Below are 13,697 nucleotides of genomic sequence, written 5' to 3'. Positions count from 1 at the left end.
AGAAGCATGGCCCTGTCACGGGTATAATAGTGACCTTAGCACGAATATCTGTGAGCAATGTTTTGAAACATGACATGAATACATTATGAAAATGATTTACGATTCATGATTGTGAAATATACATGATTTATGCATGCATGATGAGTTTATAACTTGTTTTGTTATATGCTCTATGAAATACTTTATTTTGTATTATCTGTTATTTTTTAAATATTGCATTATCATGAAAAACTTATGCTTGATCCGGTAAGGAAGCGGAAGTCTACTTACTGAGCTAGTGTAGCTCATATTCTTTTTGTTTTCTTTTTGTTTGAACAGAGAAATAAGGTTAGGATCGGCAAAAAGGAATCCAAGCTTGAAGATCGGCATAGCAAGCTGAAAAATTTGACAACAGAAGTTTAATTTATTTTATAATCATGAATTTGTAGTTATTTATGAATGTTGAGATTCGGGTTAGTACTTGCTTTTGGATTTAGATGCTCTGAACCCATATTGGTTCGATTATTTGATGAATAATAGAATTGAATCTTTTTATTTGACGGATTTTAGATGATTATGATGAATTGGCTTCGTGTTATCGTGGGTTCCATCCCTCGGTAGCATGGCCGTGTTATGTCCCGAATTTGGGGCGTGACACACAATCAATATGGGACTAATAAAACTTTGACTTCTATACCACAACAAAACCCACCTCAATTATTGAAGATTCTTTAGCTCAATCAAAATACATCCAAAGAATTGTAAAGTTCTGTAGTTGTGAAAGACTTCCCGCCAAATCACCAGATTTCACAGTGAATCACCAAACCATCATGGTTGCAAATTTTTGGATGTTAAGACATATGGTAACGAGGTTGTTTTGTAAACTTCTGGATATTAAGGCATACAGCTACAAAGTTGTTTGTTAACCTATGATCTTAAAATGTTGTATTCGATAATCAGGCAATTATATTTTTACTTTCCAACATGTAATTAAAATAACCTTATGTATCTTTAGTGGCCTGATGTATTATTAATGATAAATCCGACATAAAATATATTATTCAACGCTATTGCATAAATAGACCTCCATGCGCAACCACCCCATGCTGGTCGCCACAACCATATCAAAACTCACTTTAAATTTTTGCAAGCATGCAAAAACCAGTAGCTCATCACTCCAGAATTCTCCTTTCTAAAAATCACTCAAACCGCAGTCCACTCTCTCAAAACACCTTGTCATTAAAGTTAATTTGCTCAATGGGCAACAAAATTTGGCTATTGAGATATTCTATTTATTATAATTTAATTATTTTATTATTGTATTGGATTTGAAAATTAGAAAAAAATGGAGAAGAAAAATGTACAACATATGCCTATCATACTCCAGTTAAATACAATCAATAACAATTCAGTTTTTACATAATAAAGAAAATATTTATCAAAATTTAAATTAAAAATATTAATTAAAGTATGTATAAATATTTTTATTTCTCAAAAAAAAAAATACCAACGTATGAACCCAGGCTTGCCTTGATGGCAATACCTTTTTTTTTTCCACCAAACAACAAGATTTTAATTTTGATTATTGTTGATAGTGCGGAAATTGGTTAACAACCACATCTATCTACTTTTGTGTCAAGTATATGCCATCTACCTCTAATTCAATAACACAAAATAATGACTCATCGCATGAAATTACTTATAATCATTGAGGATGCATTTAGTTGATCATTAAAAAAAATATATTTTTTTTATTTTATAATTTTTAAAAAATAAAAAATAAAATAATTATTTTATATGTAAAACAAAAATATTTTATTTTTTAAAATTTATTTTTCTGATTTTTTTGTTTCTCCACATCTAAAACATCAAACCAAAAAGTAAAGAGTCTGAACCTTTCTTCCTTATCGAGCTATTCATTTCTCCATCTTTTTCTCCCTTCCTTTCCGAATTTTTTTTTCTCCTGTTATTTTCAAACATTATTTTTTACTTTATAGCGATGTATTTTTTTCTTCTTTATTTTCTTTTTGCTTCTACTCAATAGTAAATATCAAAAAAAATATTTTTAAAAATTAAAAATAAAAATTATAATTAAATATATTTTAAATTAATTTTAAAAATATAAAATATATCAATTTTAAACCAATTCAAGTTCGCTTGAGTTTGGATCAATTATAACACATTTCAAATATAATTCAAATTATGATGATCTGGTATGGACTCAGATTATTTTTAGATCGACGAACCTAATCGATCAAAACCACTTACAGCCTGGTCTACCGACATGGACTTGGTTTTATAACAACCAACCCTAGTTTCGGTTGGTCGTCACCCTTCTGAATGATTCCAGACTTCCAGTTCATAATTTAATCCTTACGTAAAAAATAAATAAATAAATAAATAAATAAATCACGCGGAACGCTTAGCCTCTCACGTCTAGGGGAACCCCGACCATAGGTCGGTAGCAGGAGACTCTCGGAAGAAGACGGAGACCGATGGAGGGCGGAAACCTCGACGATGGGAGGGGGAAGACCGCCACGTGGATCGACCAGTACCGTCTGATGTATGATCGGGCGACTCGGCACCCCTTCGTCCTCAGTATCCATGACGGAACCGTCGACATCTCCGCCTTCAAGCGATGGCTCGTAAGCTCCGCTTCTTCTTCTTCCCTTTCTAAAGGAATAATATATGTTCTGAAACTTATAAATCATCACAACTTATCAAAGTTTATTTTTTCAATATTTTCGTATTAATTTTTTCGTCACCCAGTGCGCTGGATCAGGTTGTTCTTTCCACTGCATCATCTCAAAAAAAAAAAAAAAAAATGATGACTTGGACTTTTATTTATCCTTATGTTCTGTTATATTGTCGAATTGAGTCTGTTCTATGGATTGAATTATTTGAAGAGCTTTAACTATGTTTGGAATTTGCTCAGAATTTACTTTGTTAAGAAAAAATTACTTTTGGATCGTTTCAACTTGATATCCATGTTCGTTTTGACCCGGTCCCACGTGAACTTGAAGTTTGAATTGCTTAAAGAGGGGAAACTGTTGGTGGAGTTGACGTTACCAATTGGTTATGTTTTGATTGAGTGCATTGAGATTGAAGGTTTTCTGATGGGAGTATCCGTACTAGATCATTTTCTGTTACCTTATATCGCATTTAGGTTTAATAGGTTGCCGTGTGAGGAAGATAGAATCCATAATTTGGGAATTTTGAAGTTCTCGATCTTCCTTTTTGTGTGCAAAAGTCCTTGATGCTCCTCTTGCAAAGAGTTGTATATCATCAAGTGTTTGCTAATTGTGATTAGCTAAGAACTATAGTTCTTTTCAAAGTAATGTGTCATGAGCCCTCTAAATGTTTCTTATCTTAAGCAAGGGAAGCATAATAACACTTGCATCAAGAATATGTTGTGGGTGGAGCACCAAAACCTTAGGTGTCAACAGTACGTAATGAATCTCCGTTAAGTAGCGAACAATTATTCTAAATTTTTCTGTAACAAGTTTAACGTAGGGTAAGGTTTCTGCAATCCCCTTTTTGTGTCATGGAAGAAGATTCGATTTCAAAAGCACAACTAATAGATCCTGTCTTTATTTTTTTTCTTTTCCATTTTTTCTATTAAATTTGCAACTTTGATCAATCCAAGTTTTTAATAAATTCTTTTCCGCAACTTCGATATGAGCTTGCTTCTGACTTCCTATGGTATGTTCGTGTTATTCACAGAAAACAAGCCTCTCTTGGACATGATTACGTTGCGTTGCTTGATTCTCCAATTCATTGTCCAAAGCTTCCACTAGCATAAGTCATTTTTTGCTTGATCTTTCTTGTTTTTACGTAACATTCCCCGCAAGAATCATGTTAATGCTATGTTCGATTTTTTTTTCATAGCTTTTCTTTATCATACAATTTCAGATTTAACACATTCATCTTTACTTTGATATTTATACTGCAACAATCCAGAACCTCATCTAAAAAAACTAGTCAGAAGGCGTTATTTGAGTTCTTTGACCTATATAAGTATCCAAAATTATTTCAGTGAATAATCTATTTGGGACTAAATAGATACTCGTACGGGTCCTCGCATACATTCTCTGTTTAAGTCATGGCATCCTCGTCAAGCTAAGGATCCAAATGTATGCATCATTCATAAACATCACGATCGGTCCTGTAATTAGTCCCAATAAATCTGTGTTGCAGTATCTACTAATTCACATAAGCTATGGATCGGATCAGCTTTAATGCCATTTTGTAACAACCCAGAACCTTACCTAAAAAGGCTAACAGATGTTATTTGGATTCTTGACCCTATATAAATATCCAAAATCTTTCCGTGAATAACCGATCCAGGACAAATATATGCTCGTACGAGTCCTCACATATACTTTTTTGTGAAGACTTTTCATATAATGACAAAAAACACATAAGCGGTCTTTCATTTGATCCATCTTACTCCAATAGTGATGAATTTTTCCTCTAATAACTATTTTTTCTTCGATCATAATAACATCTGAAATCATTCAATATGTCTACTGCACTTCAGGCTGGGTAAAGAATTAATAATTACACATGTTCCACATCATTGAATTCCAATTTGCTATGTTTTGGTTTAATTTTGTGTTAATGAATGAAAATTTTATCTGAGTCTTAAATCACACTGGTGCTTTTCTTATTGTAACTTCGGAAAAGGATTGGAATGTGGGAAAAAATTGGACAAGAGTTAAATCTCTTTTGTCTCATATAAAGGCAATGAAATAATAATGGCAAGGATGTATGCAAATGTGCTGAAGGTAGTGAACTTTCCAAAGTATTAGTGCACATTGGACTTTCAGTTTTCCCTATAGCTAGGTTTTGAAATACAAATATGTTATATTGGCCCACTCAATCTGTTCTTTGAGCAAGAAGTAATGCAAGAGCTTCCTAGATAACTAATATCTGTATTTTGGAATACATGTTGGAAGACAGTTACATCCACTGCCCTTGGGCTGATACATGGAGAACTAACCGCAATAGTCTTTCAATTGTGTCCTTATTGAAATCCAGAAACGGATATACACCTTTTTTATATCATTAGACTTTTTCTTTGAGTGGTGGGAAGAATTGCCTCTCCTCACACAAGGGTAGAGCTGTATACATCTGACCCTCCCCAAAGCTCAGAATGGTGGGAGCCTCCTGAACTGAGACATCCTTTTTTTTTGCTAGTGGGAAGAACTGCTGACCATTTGTTGACCCATGAGCACTTCTTTTTTTGAAGATCATGGACATTGAAAAGTCAGCGCTTTTAATTATTTTCTGACTGTCTCTACTGACTGTTCATCTCCCCAACAAGACCGTTTGAACTCTGACATACTGAACGTGTAACCATAATCTATTTATGTTTTGCCCCCTTAATGGTTGGTGTATCAAACTTATGATAATGAATGTTTTATTCTGTGCTTATCCTAGTCAGTGGCTTGCATCCAATGATAGGTTTTTGGGTTCCAAGGTGATATTTCTTGTTCTAGTTAGCTTTTGACATTACTTTATGGTTGGTAAATGTTTCAAATTTTCTTGTTCTTCATTAATAGCAGAGTAGCAGTTCTTTCTTCAGACAGTAGACATCTGCTTGTAAGAAGTCACACTCTATCAATGGGCCAAAGCCCATTAGGTTGGTCCAGGTGGAACAGCTTCATCGTGTCTTATTCACTGAATCAAGTTACTATAAAGGGTCCGTGTTCTAATAATATCATCCAATAAGCATCTTGTGAACTGTCTGCAGTGGAAACTTTGTGCATTTAGGACTGCATACAAATATATTTGCAAAAACCTGCTTGTGGAATTCCATAATCACTTTGGGGGTTCATTTTGTTCCTTATATGGGATAAATCTTTAACATTTGCTTATACTAAAATTTATTGTGTGGTGACAATTAGTCTTCATATAAAATGTGCAGGGCCAGGATTATATATTCGTCAGGGAATTTGTCCCATTTTTAGCTAGTGTTCTGTTAAAAGCTTGGAAGGACTCAGATGATGATTCAGATGTAGAAGTAATCTTAGGTGGAATAGCTTCTTTGAATGATGAATTGTCATGGTTTAAAAAGGAAGCTTCTAAATGGGATGTTCATCTAGGTGGTATCACTCCTCAAAAGGCAAATTTAGAATACTGCAGGTACCTTCTTATGCATAAGTTATATGGGTCCATTGGTAGAAGCATTGTAGTAGATATTGTTACCTTTTATAAAAATAACTCTTCAACATGGATGCATGAATGTGATTGCATCATATTACTTGTTTGAGACACTAAGTGTCTAGTTTTCCATCGCAGATTATTGCAAAGTTTGATGCTACCAGAGATCGACTATGCTGTGGTCATCACTGTCTTTTGGGCCATCGAGACTGTGTATCAGGATAGCTTCTCTTTTGCCTAGAAAGTGGTTCCAATACCCCAGCAGAGCTTATGGAGACCTGCAAAAGATGGGGTAATGCCCTCTTCGGGAGTATTGTTGTTCTCTTCAAAAAATTGCAGATAGATGCCTCGAGAAGGCACCAGGTGATGTGGTCAGAAAGGCTGAAGAGGCTTTTATATCTGTTCTTGAACATGAAATAGGCTTCTGGAACATGAGCTCTGGTGAATCTTGAGCATCATATGCTGCAATGCAAATAGGTTCATGGATTTTATATGTGAAAGAACTCTCTTTTTTTTGATGCAAGTTATGTCAAAGAAAGATGAGTTTTGGAAATGGGGACATGTGAAGGAAAATACTGTTGAACTAGGCTATAAATATGAATTTGGTGGCAATATTATATGGCTTGATAATACTGCCAACTGTTTAGGCATGGAGAACTATTGGATGGTCATTTTTATTCAGATCTTATAAATAATCTTGCTGATCGTGCTTTTACTATTGCACTAGTTTGGGACAAAGAAGCCTTCACTTTCTAGTATGTTCCTTTCTGAAATAATAACTATGAACAAAATTTTTCTCATAATGTGGCTCAAAAATTAAAAATAGGCTAGTGTTATAGCAAATCGGGCAAATATCAGAATTTGGCAAAGGATTTCTCAGTGTTGTGAAGGTATGAAGTAATAAAATTGATATTGTACTTGGATTCCAATGCAAAAGTTTATGATCGTTGCAAGAGCTTGAAGCTGGTAATTAATAACTTCAACTTTGTCAACCACCCAAGAGCTTGAAGCTGGTAACTAATAACTTCTGCTTAGAATGCTCTTAGTCGACCATCCAAGAGCCAGAGAACCTACTATGATGATAATGAAATTTGGATGCCTCCCATGGTTCGGTGGCAACCTTTGTAAAGGAGAAGCTCACACCGGCCGGAGTTGTTGTTGTAGCTATCTCCTGTTGTTGGTAGGGATGTCAACTTGTGTGATGAAGTGCAATTTGGACAACGAGGGAGATTGGATAAAATTGATACTTGGGGACACGTCTGGTTCTGATCATCCTGCTAGCCAATGGGAGGGTTCCATTGGACTCATTGTTCAAGAACATAAAAAGATCTTCAGCAATCACAGCATGGAATATTCATCCATAAGCCAGAGGTTAGAAGAAGAAGAACCATCGCAGAGTGCCCTCTTGTAACTTATAACAAGGCAACTGAGCTGCTTTTTTTGCATAACTGGAAGATTCAAAACACTAACCAAATAAAAATTATGACAAAAAAACTAAAAGAGAGAATAAAACGTGTTGCTTGTAATGCATGAGGTGCTGTAATGGGATGCAACATGAGGCCTAGCATGAGCAAAACTTAAGACCCCCTCAAGCTTCATAAATTTGACCCCACCAGGCACATCGGAGAAGGTGGCGGAGGGCATAAAGAAGGCGGAGGAGGCATGTGAAGGCGACGCAGAGAGTGGGGAGTGCGCAGCGGCATGGGATGAGGTGGAGGAGCTCAGTGCAGCCGCGAGCCATGCACGCCACAAGCTCAAGGGCTCCTCCGACCGCTTCGAGAATTACTGCGAGGATAACCTCGAGACCGACGAGTTCCGCATCTATGAGGACTGATCAAGGACCACTAGGAAGAGGAAATAATCGTCCGTTAGTAGTAGTGGTAAGTAATAATCTCAAGGAGAAGAAAGTGGCGTTTGTGCATGCCTTGTTTGATGGCAGGGTGCATGTAATCTTTAGCAGGTGGCTTTTCTTGGAGGGCTAAATTGTTTCTTTTGTGTGTGTTTTTTTTTTTTTTTTTTTTTAATTACGATAACATGATGGTCTATGGTTGATGGATGATTCATGCTATTTAGTGATTAATTAAGTTGAATTATATGACACACTGTTGACAGGTATTTTTGTGTCTTACGTTCTAATTATTTGGTTTGGCAGCTAGCATGATCTCATTCGTCAAGGTAGGGAGTATGTCCAGCCCACTGAACAGGCTAACTTATGGTGTGTTCTGCAGTTTGAGAGGTCTGAAAATCTCTTATCTAGTTTGGGCTAAAATGAAAGGATTCTGAGACATCCTGAAGATAGACATAGATATCAAGCCTTATTAATTTGGGATCTTTAATTATTATCCAGCTGCATGATGTGGATTTTTATACTTCAAGGTCACTCTTTCTTGAATAAAAATTCTAGCTAACATGGTGACAACATCCTCCGAACTATCAAACATTGACTTGTTCTCCTTTTTTTTTTTTTTCTTGCTTTTATTTTGAACTGTTGATGCTTAGTTTAAGAAACGCTTTTGGATTAAAAAGTAATAATAGTAGGTGGGAAGGATGGTGCTTTTACTATTGTTTATCTTCTTGAAACTCTTGTGCTTGGTTCAACATGGAAGGTATGCTAAATTAACAAAAATGAAAATTCATAAACATATCCATATGAAAAAGGGTTTGGCCATCAAAAATTTCTACCTTATAGGGCTTCCTGACTAGGCACTTAACCTCTTTGTATGGATCACAAGAGTTGTTCGTCGATTTAGCACTTAATTTACATGAACAAACATATTCAGATACGAATTATTTATTCTTTGATTTTTATATTTTCTGATTTTAGTTATTTTAATTCTTTCTGAATTTTTAATTTCTTTTCCAAGTATGAAGTATCTATTGTGGCTGTGCCAGCCGACGTTATGCATCAACCATCTTGAGCAAATAGATATATATATTTGGCTAAATGAACTAGGACTTTGCATTTTCAGATTCTTGCATGCCAAAGTTCAGCATCAGAGTCAAAACCTAAGATTCATATAAGATAGTTCACAAATGTTTGTAACCCATAATTAACATGGTCTCTAGATGGTCAATGGGCTGTCTTCTTTAAAAAAAGATAAAAAAACAATGGGCAATGGCTTGTGCCCCAACTTAGCACCTCTGGCCAAATTTTCAATGTCCATCATGGCTGGACAGACTTTTCAGGACAGATTTGGCGTGCTTTGATCTCTTCAAGTGAATGTTTGTCAATGTCAAACCATGAGTGCTAGAAGAAAGAAAAGAGTTACTAGATTGATCTCACTCCAGATCAATTTTATTACTGCAGATATCATTAGAATTTTGTCTGAGTTTAGTATGAAAGAATCCATCAGTAAGAGATGTCATGAGGAATTTCTGCAATATTTTCAGTGAGAGAAGTTGTTGGTCTGTGTCCTGGGTTCAAGTCTAAGTATTAGGCACATGATTTATTGGCTTTTGTTTGCACTTTTAATAGATATTGAGAGTTTAGGCACATGTTTTTATTGGCTTTTGGTGGCACTTCTAATAGAAACTGATACCCTGCCCTTAATTGATATGATGATTGTCTGCCAACTTTTAGTTGACCAAACAGGAAGCCAACTGAAGGCACAAGTTCAACTTGGATGTTGATTAATGGACCAATTTGATGTAAGCTCTTCAATGCACCCAACATACATATATTCCTCTTCAAATCACTGAAAGGCCATGTTTCATTTGATTTGCCTTGTTTACTTTCTTATATTAATATAGCTTATGAGCATGACAATCATATAAAAATCTCATGGACGAAGTTTTTTCTTTTTTTTTTTTTTTCCGGCCATGACAGAAAGATTGCTGTTAAGTTTACCCCAGAACAAATTGTTAAAATGAATTGGCTATATACTAAATCAAATTGGCCTGTAGGTAAGGTTTAGGTCCCTTTTTTTTTTTTGGTAGGGAAGGGAGCATCAGCTAGATTCAAAGAAGACAGATAACCCGATTTTCAGAGCTACAACATGGAGAATAACTACAAAACTACCCAACACATATACTGGGTAACGCAGCCAAAGTTACAATATCATAAATAACAACCAAAATAAGAACATGCTGCAGATAATTGATGTCAAGGAAGACGAAGCGCCGCACTTCCAAAGTAATCAGTGAGGTTTAAGTCTTTAAGAGGCATTCACAATATAGTGAACTTGACATTCCACCAACCAAAATGAAGAGCACTTGTGTTTTTGTTGTTTGATTAATGGCCACTTGATTTGCACCACTCTAATGGGTGGCTTTTGATTTGGACCATTGCAATGCATGCTCTAAATAGAGGTTTGCGTTCAAAAACTTTCCCACCATATTTCTCATATAAAAAACCAGTGACAAAAAAAAAAAAAGGGAGATATGGAGTATTCAACAGTGCCAACTACCTAAAAATAAACAGAAATCTGCCCTACAGATCTTTTCAACCAACTACTTAAAAATGATACATATCTAACATATATATATATATATAGAGAGAGAGAGAGAGGGGGGGGAGAGAGAGAGATGAATCAAATGATTTTCCATCTCTACTGCAAAAAGATTACAAAGTCCTGGAGCTTATAAGATTTGGAATTCTCCAAAAAAAAAAAAAAAAGGAGAAAAAGAAAAAGTTAATAAGATCTGAGACTTGACCTCCCGTTTTAGATATAACTAATAAACTGATCTCGGAACCTAGTTGAAGAGCTAACATTTTTTATGATAGATGAACGGCAGCTGACAAATTAACAGCTAATTCAACCATGTCAAGTTTGTTGACTACAGAATCTGTCTATGTTTCTACTTGAATGAAGAAGACAAGATTACTTTGGCTTGTGAATGATCAACCAACCATAGTGCAAGTGTATCAGAAATGTTTACAAGAGAAATGCATATCCATCTAGAGCCATATTAGATAAGCAGCAGTTGGAGAAATCATGTGGAAAAAATGCTTAATAACAATGTGGAATTCGGGCCAAACAAAGACTATCAGGTGCATTCAGCATCAGGCTTGAACCACAATGAAACCATTCTTTGAAATGCTTTAAAAGCAATTGAGATCTACCACAATTTAACCAAAATTCGCATTACATTGAAACTCAAACCAAGTTCATACTTCCACCACATTAAACAACCATTTAAACACTTAATACCACATGTAATACAGGAAATATTACATCAAACACAAGCCCACACCACACACTGAATTAAAACACAAAAATTCAAAAACATACTAGTTAGACATAACCGATAACTCCATCAGAGACCTAAGAATACAACATATGCAACACACCACTGAACTAGTAATTAACTCTAAACCAAGCCAACAAGACCCTTCAAGGTGCTCATGATTCAGAACTGGAACATGTCTGCAGTGGCCATGATCGGCTGGGCTGGGCAAGGGAGCTGCCATGGCCTCAGAAGAGGGTCTGGTATCTCCGGTATGTCCATCGCCATCCCGCTGACCTCCTCGAAGATATGGAGCACCGAATTCAGTGACTGCAACCTCTCGGTCAACTCCATCACCTGGGCTCTCAGAACAGAGTTCTCTGTCTCCAGCTCGGTGTATCGCTGGGTGATCAAATTGGCCTGCATCACAATGTGCTCATTCTCATTCCTAAGCTGAGCTGCTTGGTTTATGAGATCATCGAGATGGTGCTGCTTCTTCATCCGGGACCTCCTTGCTGACTCCCTGTTCGAGAGCATCCTCTTCCGCTTCCTCTCATCCATCACAAGCTGAGGATTGCCCTTGGACTCAAAAGATTGGTGGGCAGGCAATGAAGACATTCTCTTTCAAATAAGTTCTTGGATCGAATTGGAGCTCGTAGGAACTCAAGTGGAGAAAAAGATTGGTGCTTGTTTTGAATTGAACCGATCAAACAATGAGGTTTATTTCATGAGAAGATGTAGAACCAGTAGAGGAACACCACTGAGAAGGATTGGAGGACACAGATGCGGCGGCGATGGAGAGTAGTGAAATTCATAGAGTCTAGAGAAAGATTATCGATAGAAGAATTAAGCCCGAGAACATCGAGTTCCAGAATATAGGCTTAAAATATAAACAGAAGACCAGTTTCTATGAACAAAGGAGGGATTTTTACTGGAAGACCAACGCAGCCAGGACAAGAAATCAGAACAAACAGCAAGAACAGGGGATATTGGACCTGGATCCGATGGCACTAGGCTTGGAATCTTACCAAAGATCGGATTTTGGGAACGGGATGTAATCCAAATTGAAAAGAGACTTCAAAAAAGCGATTTTTGGAAGAGAGGCTTCTCCGGATCAAAAGATCCACCAAAAAAGATCAGATTTGGGGAAGAGGGGCTTTCTCTAAACCTAAAAAGATTTGATTTTGGGGGACGAGATCGACCCGAAAACCAAAACCAACAACAGAAGTTGAGATTTGGTCACCGGTTTTACCTTCAAAAGATTTAGATAAGCAACCAAGAGATCAAAGAACACCCCAAAAAAAGGCCTAAAGAAACGGAACAGAAACGATCTAAAACGAGGAAGACAGGGAATACTTAGCTGGAAGGGAAGTCAGAACACCGATAGAACAAGCAAACGGAGAGAACGTTTGAACCGCTCGGAGAGGACTATTTATAGATGGAGAGGAGGTGCATTTTGGGATTAGCATTGGATATATTTAATTATTTTCAAATAATATTTCATGGGAGCCAGAACGTGATCAAGATGGAGAAAAGTTGGTGGGGGTTGGGGGCACGGGTTTGGAGAAATCGTGAGGAAGTTTCCGGCCGCGAAACACAGCTGTCAGATCTTTCACGGCTTTCCTTGGAAAAACCTCAAAGCCAGCGGATCACGCCAGGCATCGCATGGCCGGGGTCAAAAACAAGGGACCATATCTTCTTTTGTGTATATCTTCTTATGTTTTTAAATAATATTTTATTATCTCTATTAAAACAGATTGCCATGACATAATAACAGTCATTATTGCACTTTATTTTTTAAAATAAGGTAAATATTTTATAATTTTTATTGAAAAAAATTAGTTCAGAAAAAATATTATTTCATCAAATTAAAAAAAAATACCGTTTATTTTGTTACTGCAGCAATAATTTTTCATAACAGTTATTATATTACAATTATTTTTAGAATAAATTATAAATTTTTTTTTGAGAATAGGTTGAAATTATACATACATCCAGTAATTTTTAAAACCACGATCACACTCTTAACATTTTAGTCAATCCTATATTTTAACCCATACCGTTAAATAATCTGATAAAGTTAACTCGATCATCTTTACCACATCATTATAAATTTTTGAAATGAACAAAATAATTTTGAAAAAAAATAAAAAAAAAATCTATCCTTCTATTAAATCTAGTCTCTCGACTCTTCTCTCTTCGAGCCTCTCATGCTCCAGACCTTCCGCCATTGCCCCATGCCACCGTTGCCCTGCCCTCCACCACTCTTATCTTCCTCCACGTCTGCTTTTTCAACTGATCCGACTACCGATCGGACTACTGCCACTCTCACGCTACATACTGCACCATTTTCTACCTCTTCTCTCAAGTGGCTCTATCTCGTCTTC

The 13,697-nt window shown here is 36.1% G+C and overlaps 2 protein-coding genes across 2 annotated transcripts; one reads left to right on the top strand and one right to left on the bottom strand.

The window, feature by feature from the left end:
- Nucleotides 1-2,388: 2,388 nt before the first annotated feature.
- On the top strand, nt 2,389-6,862 carry LOC105036375 (bifunctional TENA2 protein). Its single transcript, XM_010912146.3, is given in 5 exon segments — nt 2,389-2,624; nt 5,909-6,126; nt 6,283-6,374; nt 6,377-6,439; nt 6,442-6,862. Coding segments are annotated over 5 exon segments (678 nt in total). The 5' UTR covers nt 2,389-2,474; the 3' UTR covers nt 6,597-6,862.
- Nucleotides 6,863-11,211: 4,349 nt separating this feature from the next.
- LOC105037133 (bZIP transcription factor 53) lies at nt 11,212-12,742 on the bottom strand. The gene has a single exon (XM_010912831.4). It carries the CDS (start codon nt 11,926-11,928, stop codon nt 11,494-11,496), a length of 435 nt encoding a protein of 144 aa, XP_010911133.1. The 5' UTR covers nt 11,929-12,742; the 3' UTR covers nt 11,212-11,493.
- Nucleotides 12,743-13,697: the final 955 nt, after the last annotated feature.

Source organism: Elaeis guineensis, chromosome 14 (genome assembly GCF_000442705.2).
Source record: "Elaeis guineensis isolate ETL-2024a chromosome 14, EG11, whole genome shotgun sequence".
NCBI lineage: Eukaryota > Viridiplantae > Streptophyta > Magnoliopsida > Arecales > Arecaceae > Elaeis > Elaeis guineensis.
This window is presented reverse-complemented; position numbering and strand designations above follow the sequence as displayed.